At 40.4% G+C, this 16,940-nt stretch overlaps 2 protein-coding genes across 7 annotated transcripts in view; both read right to left on the reverse strand.

The window, feature by feature from the left end:
- Nucleotides 1–456: 456 nt before the first annotated feature.
- On the reverse strand, nucleotides 457–11,891 carry tmprss7 (transmembrane serine protease 7). Its single transcript, XM_027173515.2, has 18 exons — nucleotides 11,115–11,891; nucleotides 7,878–8,085; nucleotides 7,626–7,756; nucleotides 7,072–7,139; nucleotides 6,267–6,460; nucleotides 6,069–6,104; nucleotides 5,752–5,980; nucleotides 5,507–5,631; nucleotides 5,243–5,355; nucleotides 5,040–5,146; nucleotides 4,802–4,938; nucleotides 4,527–4,634; nucleotides 3,915–4,022; nucleotides 3,573–3,689; nucleotides 1,830–2,028; nucleotides 1,419–1,687; nucleotides 832–968; nucleotides 457–630 (listed from the first exon to the last, which is right to left on the reverse strand). Exons 1-18 carry the CDS (start codon nucleotides 11,178–11,180, stop codon nucleotides 463–465), a joined length of 2,520 nt encoding a protein of 839 aa, XP_027029316.1. The 5' UTR covers nucleotides 11,181–11,891; the 3' UTR covers nucleotides 457–462.
- Nucleotides 11,892–12,033: 142 nt separating this feature from the next.
- The window catches only part of spata13 (spermatogenesis associated 13), a 20,889-nt gene continuing 15,982 nt past the window's right edge, over nucleotides 12,034–16,940 (reverse strand). For all 6 annotated transcript variants that reach the window (XM_047808568.1, XM_047808565.1, XM_047808563.1 and 3 more), the window contains 7 exons: nucleotides 16,681–16,866; nucleotides 15,248–15,427; nucleotides 14,772–15,004; nucleotides 14,325–14,454; nucleotides 13,148–13,520; nucleotides 12,822–12,896; nucleotides 12,034–12,656 (listed from right to left, as the gene is read on the reverse strand). In XM_047808568.1, coding sequence (XP_047664524.1) covers nucleotides 12,475–12,656; nucleotides 12,822–12,896; nucleotides 13,148–13,520; nucleotides 14,325–14,454; nucleotides 14,772–15,004; nucleotides 15,248–15,427; nucleotides 16,681–16,866 — 1,359 coding nt within the window. In that variant the 3' untranslated portion in view covers nucleotides 12,034–12,474. The remainder of the gene's footprint in view (nucleotides 12,657–12,821; nucleotides 12,897–13,147; nucleotides 13,521–14,324; nucleotides 14,455–14,771; nucleotides 15,005–15,247; nucleotides 15,428–16,680; nucleotides 16,867–16,940) is intronic.

Genomic DNA, 16,940 nt, shown 5'->3' on the forward strand with positions numbered 1-16,940 from the left:
CGTCACGGTTTCTATAGTAACAGCTCGAGCACGGGGACTTTTATGGTGAATGAGAAAGTACAAAACTGATGAATCAAAATGTTTAAACTAAATAGATTAATGAGAGTTAATGAAAGTAAAACTGTAAGTGCTTCAATGCTTTTCTTTCACATCACCCTAATTCATTTTTATCATAATCAAGCCCATGACATCCTACAGAGGAAGACAATACTGAACCTACACTAAAAGACTTTCAAATAAAATGTATTTTTGCAATACACACATATTTCCTAAGACCATGTGAGTGTTACAGACTTAGAATCACACTAGACAATGACAATCTGCACACAATCTGTTCTAATGATCTCCGAATGGCTGTGATTATGCTGAGGTGTGTTCATGGATACTGAGGTTCAAACATAAATAATGTCCACTGAATACAATTCAAGTTTATGATGCTTGGCTCTGAGTGTTCGAGGTTAATCATGAGTTGTAAATGTGGCTGTTGATCCAGTTGATGAACTTGGCCACTCTGGTGTACACGCCAGGAAAGTTAGGCCTGCCACAGCCCGACCCCCAGCTTACGATCCCTGTCAGAAACCAGCGTCCTCCTTCCGAGGCCTGGCAGGACAGAGGACCACCCGAGTCCCCCTGCAGTCAAAAGAAGAACATAAAGACTCAGAGTAAGACTTGAAGTCAAGGACATGAATGTTTTTAATGAGTCGGATTCAAACTAGTTTGATGCGTGCAGGAGTATTAGAATGAACATTTTGTGAGTCTGACCTAAAAAAATCTGATTTTCAGCTCAGCTGCAGAACTTTGAGACAAACTTTATGGTTTATTTGCACTGACCCGGCAGGCATCTCGCTCTCCATTGGGTAGTCCTGCACACAGCATGCGGGGAGAGACCGGACCATATGCCCTCTTACACTCGCTCTGACTCAGGACACGTACCTCTGCCTTCTGCAGCACTGTGGGTAGGACCTTATCTGAGGAAAATGCCAAAGAGGGACACCTTGACTATTTTCTTCCTAAATACTATTATTCAATACATCACTGCTTTAATCCACTGCATTATCAGTGGATTAAAATCACACTCAATTTTAATCCCTATAGAGGAACCTTTTATGTGAAACTAATCTTAAGATTTTCTTTACTCAGTGATGGAAGGATGGAGTTTCACAAAGACAAAATAATGTATATTATTTATAACCTTTATCTTTTTTTCTCTCTGTATGCCTGAGCATGTAGTCATACGTTAAAAGTGTTTAAAAATGACAGACGTTGGATTTTAGTGTGAATATAAGTGGGAAAAAAATATGATGAAATTTATAATAGGTGCAGAGAGCTGTGTGCTGGAACAGGGTTATTAAAAATAATCTGGGTTTAAACACCTAAAAGGAAAATCATCTTTGTCTTCATCCAGTGTCATGTCTCACCCTGTTCGGAGCGGTAGCCCCAGCCAGTCACCCAGCATCGGTGTTTCTCGGTGAGGGTCTGTGATGTGGCCGGGAGGCAAACAGGCTGGATAAAGGCGGTCAGGCTGCTGGGCCACGGCTTCCTGAGCTGCAGAAGAGCGATGTCATAGTCAAAGTTACGAGGGTTGTAGTACTCATGAACCACGATACGGCGGATCTCCGCTACATGCTTAGCACTGCCCTGAGTCAACATGCCCAGGTAAGCTATCCACTGCCGAGGATCTGAGAGTCTGGCGAAGGATAAAAGTAAAAGCAGTTTAGATAGAATAATAGTCTTACAAACCTACTTAAAAGTCTGTTACACATGCTACTAATCATCCAGACTGTGTCAGTTTCCAAATGCATAAGGAATGTGTGTTTCCCTGATCTTACCTCTCTTTGCTAAAGCAATGTGCAGCAGAGATGAGCCACTCGCTGGTGATAACCGAGGCACCGCAGTACAGATGACCCGAGAAATGCAAACTGACCTGCCATGGCCACTCCCCTTCTACAGCATTGACTCCACCCACCACTCGCTCCTGAGGAGCTGCGCTGTCCATCACACGTTTAACAGGCATGGACTGACCACAGGCTATAACATAGATCATGCATCGTTACGCTTACATCACAGACAGGAATGAAATCTTTTATGGAATCTGAGGCGATCACAGTACGAGGCTAACGGTGAAGCGTTTTTATTTGGAATACATTTATTTAAAAGAGAACTATTAGATTGTTCAGAGTGTAAAAAATATTCTCTGTTGTAGTCTCTGACGGTCCTAGGAGTTATTACATCATAAAATGCAGGAGCCAATCACTTTTCATTATACTCATGTGAACCATGCAAACTGTTCTTCTGAGATTATACGAGTTACTGGAGCACTAGATGGGGCATTTAGGGCAATTATGATTTGGATCTCCTAAGAATCTAGATTTCTTGATGAACATAAGGATGTAGTCCTACTGTGCCTTTTTTCTTGTCTTTTTGATTGATTCAATTCAATTTCGATTCAATTTTATTTGTATAGCGCTTTTAACAATGGACGTTGTCTAAAGCAGTTTTATAGAACATAAGAAACATAATACAAAAAAAGTTTAATATCACAAAGATTAATATAATACAAAAATTCAAGCTTAATATTAGACTTATATTTATTGACCACTAAAGTGAAAATGTCCGCTGTTTATTCAAAGCCCCACTGCGTCACGCCACTTTCATAATGAGTCGTGTTGTAATTACAGCTACACGGCGTCTCCGATTTCCAGCCTCCATGTTTAAACGTCTAATCGACACTGTATAGAAGAGTAATGACCCGATAAAAAGATATAAATAAATAAATAAATAAATAAATAAATAAATAAATAAATAAATAAAATACAATGTCATGAATATAGCATTGTTGAAGCTGCATAATAACATCATAATAACATCATAATAACATCATAAGTCAGATTTAAAACTACTAGTAATATATAAAATATATAAATCAGAATTTAGCTGCAACTTAGCAACAATAACTAAAAAAAATCATCATAAACGAGTTTGATCTTTAAGAAAGTCATAAAAAGGAAAAAATGACGAATATAAAAGTTATTAAATCTTACATTCAGAAATTTTTTTTCTTTGTTGTTTTAATGAACATTCATCAAAAGAAAAACTAATTTCTGCTTTCAGTTTGAGAAGCTGACAGACAGTCACGGTCCTGAAGTTCACCGTCTTATTAAACCCACACAGGCGGAGCAGCGATCAAAGCCCAGAGTTGTCATCTCAAACCTCCCCCCAAAATCACCGCCAACACACACTGCAATTAACACAGCAGGTTCATTGCACTGCACTTGAACTCGTACCGAATGGACATGGAGCTCAGACTAACAATGTCCTCATGGAAGCCTCACCGAGATGGGAGGTGAGTCCTGGTGCTAACGATAACATTGCTTAGAAATGAAGTGTGTGGGCAGCTTTCCAGCACAGAAGATCAGAACATTAATCGGCCGAACTCCGACTGAAATCCGAGTCGACCAAATGGCTTTCTCAATTACAACGACTCGACTGGAAAGTTTAAATAAACAAACACGGTTATGTCAGAAGTAAAGGGTTTGGGGTTATGTGAAGGCCAAACGATTGTTAAAACTCACCGCAGTCCTTCTCGTCGCTGTGGTCGAGACAGTCGTGAAATCCGTCACACTTTGCATTTTTCTTTAGGATACACGCTCCGTTGCTGCACCGATACCACATCTCAGAGCAGCCGGTCTCTGTAGAGCAGGGAGCTTTCTGTCAGACCGACAACTCACAAACACAACGGTAAAATATCATCATCTCACGTTCAACCGTCTGGGATTGACAGCAAGGTCGGTGTAGCAGGTTCAGAAGATTTGCGTGTATTTCCCAGAGATGCTCAAAAGAGAATGAATACCAAATATTGCAGATGTAGGCGTGTGTGTTTAAGTGTGTGTACAGTTGAAGACATCGTATTGTACCTTCAGTGCAATTGGTTTCATCTCGACCATTAGGACAATCGTTCTCTCCATCGCATACATAAAGAGGATGAAGAGCAGTCGGGCCGCCGCAGTTCTTAAAGGGTTTGGCTGAGAATTTAAAAAGAGACGATTTATTATGTTTCTGTTACCACAAAGTTGTAGAGTAGAAGATGTCTGGGGGAAATTCTGAAAGAAAGCCTTGTTGTGAAAATGAACCGATTTTATGCTCGAAGGAAGATTGTTGCAAAGTCTAGAAACAAAAACAACAAACACTTTTTCTTACTTTATTTTTCCTTCATGAACAGGTTTATCACACACACACACACACACAAAGACATACACACACACACACACACACATACACACACAAACCCCTCCACGCACACAGACACACACACACACACACACACACACACACACACACACACACACACACACACACACACACAACCCCCCCACCCACACACAAACCCTCACACATAACCCCCCCCACACACACACACTTACCCTCACACACAGACACACATACAGACACACCCACAGACACACCCACTTACCCACTTAACCCCCCCACTCACAGACACACAGTTTATTTACTGATAGTTGACATACAACAGAAAACTTCATCGCTCTCATCCTGACAGTCATCCAGACCATCACATCGCCGTTCCTTTTCCACACACAACCCCGTGGCACACAGGAAGTGACCTTCAGGACACGCTGGATAAAAAAACAAAACAAAACAAAAAACAATAACAACGTGGAAGAATTTCAGCTACAATTATACGTACTATAAAAAATTGACTGTATGTAATAAATATCACACAGATTTCAGATGTCAGATTGTAATAAGTTCCACTGCCATCCGAGGGCAGCATTGCTCTCACGTTGAGTGATGTTGAAGCTGCTGTAGGTGGCGGTGAATGGCAACTCGGAGCTGCGGGAGCTGCAGCGAAACACCACCTCAACACTTCTCTCAGGAATGCGGAAAACGGTCATGTGACTCACGTAGCGGCCGCAGTATCTGCAGGATCACAGGACGATGGAGAAAAACACCCCCACGGTTATCACACTCAGCTCACATTCTGTCAGCATTATATTCCAACCGAATGTACGATCACTCACATGATCTCATTGACCTTCCACCAGCCGTGTTCGCACGGAGTCAGGTCTTTCAATGACAGGACGTAGTTCTGAAACTTCAGAGCCACGCCGAGAGAAGTGCTGCGGGTCTAAAACGAGTCCAGTGACCTCAGGCTTATCTAACACTAACATCATACATCATAGAAACTGTTTCATCTAATAAAATACTGAGTGTGGTGGCACACCTGAAACCTCCAGGTGCAGGAGCACAGCGGGGGCAGAAGGCTGGGGTAAAACGGACTGGTCATTTCACCTGTGTCACTGAGAGCTGCTGGAATCTCTATAACACTCAGACACTCTGTTGAGATATCAAAGAGATAAACAATAAGACACAAGCTCTAGAATTTAATGTATGATGTACGTATATGATGTATAAAATAAATCTCTAGACACACACACACACACACACACACACACACACACACACACACACACACACACACACACACCCTCTTCAGGAACAGCCTGGAAGAATCCTCGGAAGCTCTTGTTGCCTTGTGTGAGTCTGAAGGAGAGCAGCATGACGTTAGAGGTGGAGACGAGAGATACTGGATCCCGCACTACCTCACACAACCTATAGGGGAGAAAATTATTAGTGTATCCAGGATGATCGCCATCACCTGCTACCAGCTACTGTTACATATTAATGCAGCTGCTACAGTTCCTATATTGTCATGATTATTTAACCACAAACCTGTGTAAGGATTTGGCTCTCATAGGCAGCAGTGCGTCATACACACTGAGCGCGTCGTGTATGCAGTCACTGGGCTCGATGTCCAGGCTGTTCACCGTGAGCCGGATGATGGTGCCCGGAGCAGACGTGAGCTTGACGTGGCAGCTCAGACCCCCCCAAGATGAAAAAACATTCAGAGGGACTCTCACATCCGGGAGGCCTGCGTACAGCTTATCCACACACTCAGAGCCTGACACAGAGGAGTGTGAGTGTGAGCTCAGGGCCCAGGGATGTGAAGCACATGTGATTCAAACCAATCAAACCCCCGAAAGCATTACCTGCAGCGATGGATGTGTAATCTGAGCGCTGAGCAACTACGGAGAAAAAAGTTTACTTTTAGTTTTTTTAGTATTAAGTATTATTTAGTATTTAGTATTTATTTAAGTATTAAGTGGATTATGAAGGAAACGTAACCCTGAGAGGTCTGTTAATAAATGTTTTCTCTTATTGGTAATTATTTTCTTTTATTATCTTACTGTTGACGTAGATGGAGTCGATGTCCACTGGGAGCCCTAGCAGGAAGCCCACAGACGATCTGTTCTTCAGGGACGTGAGCACCGAGTCTCTGAGGACCGCACTAACACACTCCTCACACACCGCTGGAGTCTTCAGCCTTGGCACCACAAAGATCATCCAGAAATGCACCAGTACACCACCTTTATCATTGTTACTGAGGAGGGAGAGACAGAGAACACAGCACAGCTGCCAGGTTTCCTTACAAAACGTATGAATTCGACACTTCCTGACTTCACTTCCATTTTTTCCTTTTTCTAGAAAATTAAAGGAACACTTCAGGTGAATTTTTAGATCATACAGCTATTTACTCTTTCACCTATCATAAGCTAATCGATCAGGCAAGACATGTTTGGTGTATAAATTTCTTTATTTCTGCGCTAGAGCTATGGGGCTAATGTAGCTGACAAAGAAAAATACAACGCTAATGTATACAAAAATAAAACATTTCAAAGCTAACATACATAAATCAAATAAACAAAATAAAATATAATAAACAAACAAAGCTAACAAGGAAAACAAAATGCTAATATCAGTAGTATCACTGTTAGTATCAATGAAAACTAAAGGATATCACAATAAACATTAGAAGGTCAATGCAGCTAAAAAATAAATGCTACAAGGCTAACGTAGCAAACATATAGGCCGATATAGCTTGTGATTAAAAATACAAGGCTAATGTAGCATACGGTAAATGCTAAAAGGCTGAAAGTCTTAGCTAACAATAAAAACTATATGGTGAAAGGTGATATGTGATGATGGCAGTACCTCAGGTCGGAGATGACGGTGTGTTTGTAGAGCTTCGATACCGATGACGATCTGTAAACTTTGCTTACCTTTGTTGAAAACAGGAGAACGGAAGTTTAGCGTGAACATACGACAGCATTGTTGATTTCTTGATTCTGACTGGTCAGAAGAGCGATTCGTGTTCTCTAACAGCAGCGCTGACAGAAATCTTTCATATACATTGGTGTATATCAATGCACTCTATCTAATAGATCATCGTTTCCATAGTAACAGCTCGGACGTTTAGTTACGGACGGATTAAAAGTGTCAGCACTTTGTAAAAGTTTTCAAGAGATAAAAAAGAGATGCTGGTAAGATATCTATTGATCTCCATGGCTGAAAGTGCTATAGAAATAAAACTGAATTGATTTTACTTAAATTGAATCATTAGTTCTATAAATCTATAAACCGCTGTAGGTAAAGAGGAATTCAACACTTCAGGACATGCTGTAGTGAGAAAATAATCAACGTTGTGGTGGTTAACAATGACTCTGCTTCTTCACAGCATGTTATATAGTAAGTCGTTATTCACTTACCACATGTTGGATCTGATTTGCCATGGAAACAAATTCGGTGGAGTCTGCGTACCGGTACTCTGGTATGAACTCCACATTGGCAACGCGGAACATCCCAGCGAAGTACACACCGCTGTTGCTTTCTCTCCGAACTGTAAAATAAAAACGACAATATTTAACAAAACGACCGAAGAATTAATGCATGACTTTCCTTCCGTTATACGCTAAGACGTGAACCCTGTACCCTGTGAACTCATTGTGTGTTACACTTACATGTGAAAACCCACAGAAGTGACCACATGATCACCACGATGACAAACACCACCACTGTAATAATCAGGACCAGGTGCTGCAGGTTCACCAGCGGCTTCTTCTTCGCTTTCTTCACCTTCTTTGCTCTCCTCCTGCGTCTGCTGTATTTCTTACACAGCTTATCGAGCATAGCGTCCACCGTGGCCACCTCCACGGACACATCCTTCACCTGTAGCCAACACGTTACATCACACACATACAACTTCAAGACTGCAACCATGTGAACTTGACTACAATTAGAACTTCATACAGAGAAGAAATTCATTAAAGCAGTTTACATTTTTCAGAACATAACTACACAGAAGATGTAGGACGCTGCTATCTATGTTCCTACTCGGTCTAGAGTAAATCTCCTGCATTCAGTACTAGATGTTAATGGTCCATGTTAGTGAGAAGTCTTAGTGGTAGATATTTAGTGGTAGATGTTTAGTGTTAGATGTTATTGAGTAATGTTAAGCGTAGATGTTTAGGAGTAGATGTTAGTTAAAGGTGATAGTGGTAGATGTTAGCAATGGATGTTAATGATAGATGTTAGCAGTGGATGTTAGTGGTAAATGTTATCGGTGGATGTTGGCATTGGATGTTAGCGGTGGATGTTAGTGGTAGATGTTACTAGTAGATGATAGTGGATGTTAGCGGTGGATGTTAGTGGTAGATGTTACTAGTAGATGATAGCAGTGGATGTTAGCGGTGGATGTTAGTGGCAGATGTTAGCAGTGGATGTTAGAGGTGGATGTTACTGGTAGACGTTACTGGAAGATGTTAGCGGTAGATGTTAATGGTATATTTTAAGGGTGGATGTTATTGGGTAATCTTACTGGTAGATTTCAGCAATAGATGTTACTGGTAGGTGTTAGCGGTGGATGTTACTGGTAGATGTTAGCGGTGGATGTTACTGGTAGATATTAGTGGTAGATGTTAATGGTATATTTTAAGGGTGGATGTTATTGGGTAATCTTACTGGTAGATTTCAGCTATAGATGTTACTGGTAGGTGTTAGCGGTGGATGTTACTGGTAGATGTTAGCGGTGGATGTTAGCGGTGGATGTTACTGGTAGATGTTAGCGGTGGATGTTAGCGGTAGATGTTACTGGTAGAAGTTAGCGGTGGATGTTACTGGTAGATGTTAGCAGTGGATGTTAGCGGTGGATGTTACTGGTAGATGTTAGCAGTGGATGTTAGCGGTGGATGTTACTGGTAGATGTTAGCAGTGGATGCTACAGGTAGAAGTTAGCGGTGGATGTTACTGGCAGACAGAGTAACCCAGTTAGATCCCTTTCAGACTTTGAGAGAGATGAACCGGTAATTCCAACCGCCGCTATTGTGATATGTGACAATGATAAGAAAGAGCTGCACCAATCCACACTGTCTGTGTTAACCCAAAACTCTAACCTCTGACACACACACACACACACACACACACACACACACACACACACACACACAAACTCAATCTGATTCAAAACAGATTTTGTATTCTAAATCAAACCGTATTTACACAATAACGAGGTAACGAGTTAAATCCATCAACCTCACCATGAAAACCACCAGATGTTTTTCTCAACCATGTTTAATAAATCTTGCAAAAAATATTTTAAAGTTTATTACAGTCTTCTTCATATTATATATGTATTTTTCCTTTACAGATGCATGAATATCTGTAATCATTACTTCTTATATTTATATTTGTGTAAAATGTGTTTAGGAGCTAAATATTTAGCTGTAGAGATACAAACAATTATTTTTTTTTATCTATTTATTTATTACTTTGTTAGGTATGCGATGTATTCTGTTCACTTCATTCTGAGTAAAAATGTAAATGTTGTTATTGTGGACATGTTTAGACTTTTTGCTGTTAAAAGCAGTGGTTTTGTGTGTAATGTAGAAGTGAGGACCGGTCCCCAGGTTCCTGGTGGAAAACTTCCCCCACTGTGTTTCTCTCACTGCTGTGTGTATGAGTTAACCTGTTCAGCCTTATGGCGTTTCAGTGAACATTCATTATTCATGTCATGTCATCTCATCCCCTCGTTTTACTTACTTACTTACAATGAGCTAACCGAGGACCGCTGCTTAATGGTATAAAAACCTCTCAGGAGGAACTGCAATGAGTGTTTGCTCATATGGCACAATGTGGGGGTGAAAATCACTTACAGGTGCTGGGAAATCTTTAGATATCACTCATTTGATTGATTGTTTGTGTGGTTTGTGCATTTTTACTGAAATTTATCGATTCTGTATAGAAATTATACATTTTAAATAAAAAAATATCCTCACCCTCACCTGGGTGCTACCGGAGACTGGATTAGAAAATAATGATAATTTCCCTTCTCTAAAAGTAATTTATGGTCAAAACACGCAAGTGCAAAAGCAGGCAATTTCTTTATTTCTGAGAGAGTAGAGAAAAGAAGTAGAGAGAAGAGAATATTACTGATATAGAAGACGAGAGAAGAGAAGTAGAGATACAGTAAGTGAATATTATTGATAGAGTAGAGAAGAGAAGTGAAGAGGAGAAAAGAGAAGAAAAGAAAAAAGAGAAAAGAAAAGGGAAGAAAAGAAAAGAGATTATTGTTAGAGAAGAGAAGAAAAGAGAAGAACAGAACAGAACAGAAAAGAAAAGAGAATATTATTGGTAGAAAAGAGAAGAACAGATATGAAAAGAGAATATCAGTGGTAGAGAAGAGAACAAAAGAACAGAAAAGAGAAGAGATTATTGGTAGAGAAGAGAAGAGAACAAAAGAACAGAACAGAAAAGAAAAGAGAATGCTGTATTATTGTTAGAGAAGAGTAGAGAAGAGAAGAACATAACAGAACAGAAAAGAGAAGAGATTATTGGTAGAGAAGAGAATAGACGAGAAGAGGAGAAAAGAGAAGAAAAGAAAAAAGAGAAAAGAAAAGAGATTATTGGTAGAGAAGAGAATAGACGAGAAGAGGAGAAAAGAGAAGAAAAGAAAAAAGAGAAAAGAAAAGAGATTATTGGTAGAGAAGAGAAGAAAAGAGAAGAACAGAACAGAAAAGAAAAGAGAATATTATTGGTAGAGAAGAGAAGAACAGAACAGAAAAGAAAAGAGAATATTATTGGTAGAGAAGAGAAGAGAAGAACAGAGAAGAGAAGAACAGAGAAGAGAAGAGAAGAGAAGAGAAGAGAAGAGAAGAGAAGAAGAGAGAAGAGAAGCCCTGACACTTAATAAAGTGACTCACGCTGATACGGTCCTCCGGTGGCGCATCATCGTCGCTCCCCTGACTGCTGTCTCCACGCGCCTCCATGCCTCCGGTACATTCCTCAAACCTTAAGCTTCTTCTACCAAATGAATAAGAATAAGGAGCTCATATCCGCCATGTCCGCCTGCTGATCCCACCGGCAGCACGTGTGTACATGCAGTTGAGCGGCGTTTCTGAGCATCCGGTCAACGCGTGTAATTTTATCCTCACCTGCTGAGCTCCTGTTTCTTTAAGTCTGTTATCTGAGAGATCCGTTCAGTTCAGAGCAGCAGACGTCTCTGTGTTCTTACAGCCAGGAAGGAACTTTTTTATTTATCTTCTGTGATCAGAGGGGATTAAACAGGATAAATCCTAGCAAGCACTTCATCATGTAGGGCTGATATAGAGATCATATAATCTCCACCAAGGTGCCCCTATGTGCAAGGAAACACAACAAACTGCCCTCTGTATCATGTATCACTGCATGGTCAATCTAAAGGGCACGTCGTTGTGCTTTCTGGTGTATAGGGGCATATTCCTATAGGGCATTGCGTCACATATTCTTCACAAGAGTTCCCCGATGTGCAAGAAAACAGTGAAGTGTCCTCTGCATATCCATCTAATCTCCACCGGAAGGCCGTTTTATCATGTTTTGTCAAATGTGGTCTATATTCCCATAGAGGAGGGTAGGACTAGGCAAAAAAAAAAAAATCCTGCATGACCTGTACTTTCAGTCTGTTCTATTGGTTCCGGGGATGGACGTGTTAAATGTCCAGTATCTCTACAGATAAACAGAAGAACCCGGGATGTCTGGGGTGATCAAGACCATTCGTGATTAATTAATGTGTAGAAAACGTGCAGAAAAACGTGTGCATGAGTAAACAACACAGTAAAGTCACAGTAGGTTTATACGCAGGTGTACGTTTCTTTTTCTATGTGTTTATTTACAGAACATGAGTTTATTAGTGCAGTGTCTGACTTTTCTAAAGTTAGGACTAACTTTTTAAAAAAGGTTCCAGCCTTACCTTTATAAAATTAAACAACAAGCCTGATGAATACACAACGTTGTCGCTTTTAACATACGGTGATGTGGTGAACAGAACGATACAAAATCTTATACAAGCAGCACCGTTACCACACCAGCAACACAAAGACATATAGACTATCAACAATTTTGGTACCAAACACACACACACACACACACACACACACACACACACACACACACACACACACACACACACACAGACTTCCTTCATTTTTGTTTTCCTTCGTCCTTCACATCGGCACCGGGACCGTACGAGGAACTTCTTCATATCGTCGTTTAAAGTATATTTATAAAAGTTTTTATTTTTCTGGTTCATTTCCGGAAAAGAGCGTTGCGCGTGAACGTGTACCACAGATGTGCAGGTTTCCTCTTGGGTTCTGCTAAAGAAAAGACCTGCTGCTGGGGGACACTGGTGGGTACAGTGATGTGGCGCTGGTGGACAGGGTGTAAGGGTTGGTGGTGATGAGACACTGGGTGACCTGCGTATTTTATATCTGGGAAAACAAACACACACACACACACACACACACACACACACACACACACACACACACACACACACACACACACACACACACACACACACGCATACAGAATTAATGTTAGCTCACATTAGCTAATTATAGCTAAGTTTTTTTTTCTATAAAAACTGCTCTTACTTTTAATTTTGCCCTGCTTGGATTTTCTGGCATTTTGAATCGCTTGCTTCCTTTGGGTTTCACTAATCTCCATTCCTGTGAGAGAGATGAAGCAGTTTGTTACATCACCACATGGTTCCTTATATTATTTCTATCACAACATCATCATTTTTATTGTTCAGTACATCTTACACATTGATGTGTATAGAGGATGTTCATATGGGTTAAGCCTAATAATAAATATATAAAAATTAAAATTAAAAATATATATATAAATGGTCATAGACCTTTCTCTGCCTTTTTTTCTCTGGCACTGTAAGAGACAGAGGCAAAGCCTTGAGACTCACCCATCTCCTGGTCCTCTTTCACACGTCTGCGTTCTCGACTGAAAGCCTCCAGCCACAGCTGCTTGTCCTGGGCTTTCCTACAGCTCAGCACACACAACACCTCCAGTGTGTCGTGGTTACGCAGGGCGACGGCGTTTCTCAGCGTTCCCAGGTCCTGATGACGCCCGTCAGGCAGATCCAGAGGTACCAAGATGTCTGTGCTAAGGCGTCCACGGTAGTGCAGAAGGTCCCGCCACAGGACGTCCTTTTTACAGAAGACCAGCTGGTGGTCGAACAGGAAGCAGCTGCGTTGCTGCGTCTTCCCGGCACGAACCACACGCGTCAGCTCACCTGAATGAATAAGCTCTGAGCTCCGGGATAGCACATCTTCACCCTGACGAAAAACACAAGCAGAGCATGACAGTTATTTTATAAAGTAATAAATATTTTATAAATAAATTGTTTAATAGAAACAATAATAAATAAATAATAGAAAATATTTTGATTACAATTGTAATAACTGTATTAAAATCACTGACAGCAAGAAATCACTGTGATCCATGTACATTATTCAGCAATGTAATGTATTGTTTCTCAGTAAGGTTGCCCCCTGGTGGAAAGCACGGGTATTGAGCTGAGGGTGTACATGGCTGAACCTACACTGGGGAATAATTCTTGATTGATTTTATATATATATATATATATATATATATATATATATATATATATATATATATATATATATATATATATATATATAATTTTTTTTTAATTTACAATGATATTTATTACATAATTTATTTATATAGTACACGATAGGTTTTCCTATCAGACAGCTTCAAGTAAAACATTTTAGGAAGCTAAGAATCTTTAGTTCCTTATCTAACGAGCCTCAGTGTGTGTGTGTGTGTGTGTGTGTGTGTGTGTGTGTGTGTGTGTGTGTGTGTGTGTGTGTGTGAGAAACAAACTCCAAATATTTGTGATAATTTTCTTCTTAATTCCATGTAGCTGCCTGACTTTAAACCATGTTTTAAAAAAAACTCGCCCCTTAAACTACACTGAAGTCGTGTTTGACCTTTTCGACCGTATTTTTTTCCAAACACGTGTCGACCAGAGTGTGAAAAGTTGTACAGTTGAGTGACTCCGTCATGCTGAAGTGCAGCTGAGACAACAGCGGAGATCGGCGCTCCGTCCTCACCTCCCAGTGAACGATGGCCTCCTGCCAGTGAGCGATGGTGTCGATGCTCTCCAGCCTCCTCTTCCTCTCGTTGATCAGACTGGCCACGTTCTTCATCGCCTCATGGGCTTTACACACTCCGGCGTAGTCACTGAAACGAGCATGTTAATGATTCATGCAATAAAAGCAGACGATAATAAGGCTGTTAATAATGTGATAAATAATTCACCGTGTGTATCGGTCTATAAGAAAAGCTTGTTAGAATATTCATGTTTCCTGTGAATCATTTTGTTATGTTGTCATTATATAAAGCACTAAAATGCAAACTATAAGCGCATGGAATCCTAAATAAAACTTAATTTTGAAAAAAACATTTAAAATGATATCTTTTGTCTGAAATGACGTATATTTGTTAATGCAGCTGTGCGTGTGTGCGTGTGTGTGTGTGTGTGTGTGTGTGTGTGTTACCTGTGGCCTTTCGGTGTGTATTTGAGCAGCTCGCCCAGCTGAAGTGGGTATTTGCAGATCTTCTGCACAGGCGTGAGCAGGAAGCCAGCGATGGAGATGTCAATCATCTGCTGCAGGAGGCGACAGGCCTCGAAGAAGTGTTTATAACGTCCCTGCTTCATCAGTCGGTGCAGCTCTGTGCACGCCGCCGGGTGTGTGTTACAATACTCCGAGTATATGGAGAAACCTTCACCCTGACGGAGACGACGGAATGTGTGAGAAAGAGAATCGGGTGTTAAAGCGAAGCAGAACAAACATCCAAAACATCCACAGCCTTAACAGTCTTATTTACACTGAGCAGACCTGGATACTACAGTTTATAACATCTAATGTTAATCATTTAATAAAATGTTAAAGAAACTGTCGTTCCTTCACACTCACCGGCTTCCCTTTTTCTCTCTCTTTCTATATAAAGAAACTTTTATAAACAGATGTACCTGTTGAAGGAAGCACGACCCAATCTCACTCAGATGAGGGTTTTCTTTGTCATAATTTCTTTCTAGATCCTTCAGGAACTTTCGTTGGAATTTGTAGATCTCTTCGATGTTGCTGAAGATGGTCTTGAGTTGGGTGTCTGTGAACATGCCTGGGTGTTTCCTGCACTGACGAATATATCCCTGAACACACAGAGAGAGAGAGAGAGAGAGAGAGAGAGAGAGAGAGAGAGAGAGAGAGAGAGAGAGAGAAAGAAAAACCCTGTCACTGAAGAAAGAAGGAAGTATCCTATGACGGATCGAATATTCTTTCCTTCAGGGGGCAGCAGTGAGAACCACAAAAAACCACACATGGAGCTCGATGTGAAAAACGCACAGTGAGAAAGAATCCTGCTGTGATTCTTTTATCGGGGAAGGATTAGACACAATGAGGGTTTTAGATAAAGAAATGCAAATCCCTCCACTGAGTCCTGAGTCACCGTGTTATCATGTTAAAAATGTGCTTATTGTAGTAACGAACCAAGACTTTCCGGGACAGAGCTACGACAACGAGGCCTGTTATTACTACTGATACTATTTAAATAATAACACACGATTTTACTGAACAGCTGATGTATCACAGCTAAGAGAACTGAAGAGCTTTGCAGAGGAACTCAAAATCCTGGAGAAGATTATAGATGCAAAGTGAAAAGGCAAACTTTTAAATTTTAAGTTCATATTTTTAAATGAATTTTATACTTTAATTGTATAAATGAATTCATTTATTTTTATCTTTATTTTTTCTTCTGCTTAGTATTATCTATTTATTTATTTATTTATTTATTTATTTCTCTCTTTTCTGTAAAACTGCTTTGAGACAATGGAAATTGAATTAAAAAAAATGTCCACTTTAGAACACATTATCATTCAAAAACCGTTCATTTTACTTTGACTAATGAAAGTAGTGTGTAGTGTGTGTTTGTGAAGCATCGTGGAACAAGAAGCTATCAAATGGAGCCGTTTTTGAGAGGGTGTGTATTGACCTCCTATTTAGATTGTTGTTGCTTGTGGGCGTGGCCTTTAAATCGGTTCAGATACAAAATAGTGTCGGAAATGTACAGTATACACTCGGTACGTTGTGTAATACATTAAAGTGTATTTTAATACCGTACTAAAATGATGGGATGTCCAAATACGTCCTAGGAATTATTTTACAAGGAGAAATCAGATGAATAAAATAATTAAATGAAGTCTTATTGTTATTAAAAAAAAAAAAGACGTCGAAGGTGTGCAGACTTTTACACTGGGCTGTACGTGGAAATTTGGCATGGCTTGTGAACATTAAACAATTCATTCAGAATCTTCATCCTAGAGATGCTTGTAATGTTGATCATGTACATAAAAACACGATGAAACATAATGAGGTAGAATTAAAGTGTGGCGTGAGAGCAGCTCACCTCACAGATGTCTCGGAGGTGTTTGATGTAGACGCGCTCGGTGTTCATGATCTCCTGGACCACGTTAGCCCTCATCTGCTCTCGGTGCTCAGACGTCTGGCTGCGTGGTTCTTTAGAAAGAGCCTCCTGTTGTTCCGGAGAGTTCTCCACACCGTCACCGGGCGAGTCCTCCTGATTCACACGCACCTACGAGACAAACGGACACCATGTGAACTTTCCATAAATATTAAAATCCCTGTAATATATTACAGGCTTGTGTA

Source organism: Tachysurus fulvidraco, chromosome 25 (assembly GCF_022655615.1).
Source record: "Tachysurus fulvidraco isolate hzauxx_2018 chromosome 25, HZAU_PFXX_2.0, whole genome shotgun sequence".
NCBI classification, from domain to species: domain Eukaryota; kingdom Metazoa; phylum Chordata; class Actinopteri; order Siluriformes; family Bagridae; genus Tachysurus; species Tachysurus fulvidraco.

What these genes read in the sequence shown, in the direction of transcription:
- tmprss7 (XM_027173515.2), bottom strand. Translation starts at nt 11,180, where the DNA reads ATGGAGGCGCGTGGAGACAGCAGTCAGGGGAGCGACGATGATGCGCCA. An exon ending in CCTGCACCTGGAGGTTTCAG is followed by an intron (nt 5,147 to 5,242) that starts GTGTGCCACCAC and finishes GACTCGTTTTAG; the next exon opens with ACCCGCAGCACTTCTCTCGG. An exon ending in TGAAACCAATTGCACTGAAG is followed by an intron (nt 3,690 to 3,914) that starts GTACAATACGAT and finishes CCTGCTCTACAG; the next exon opens with AGACCGGCTGCTCTGAGATG.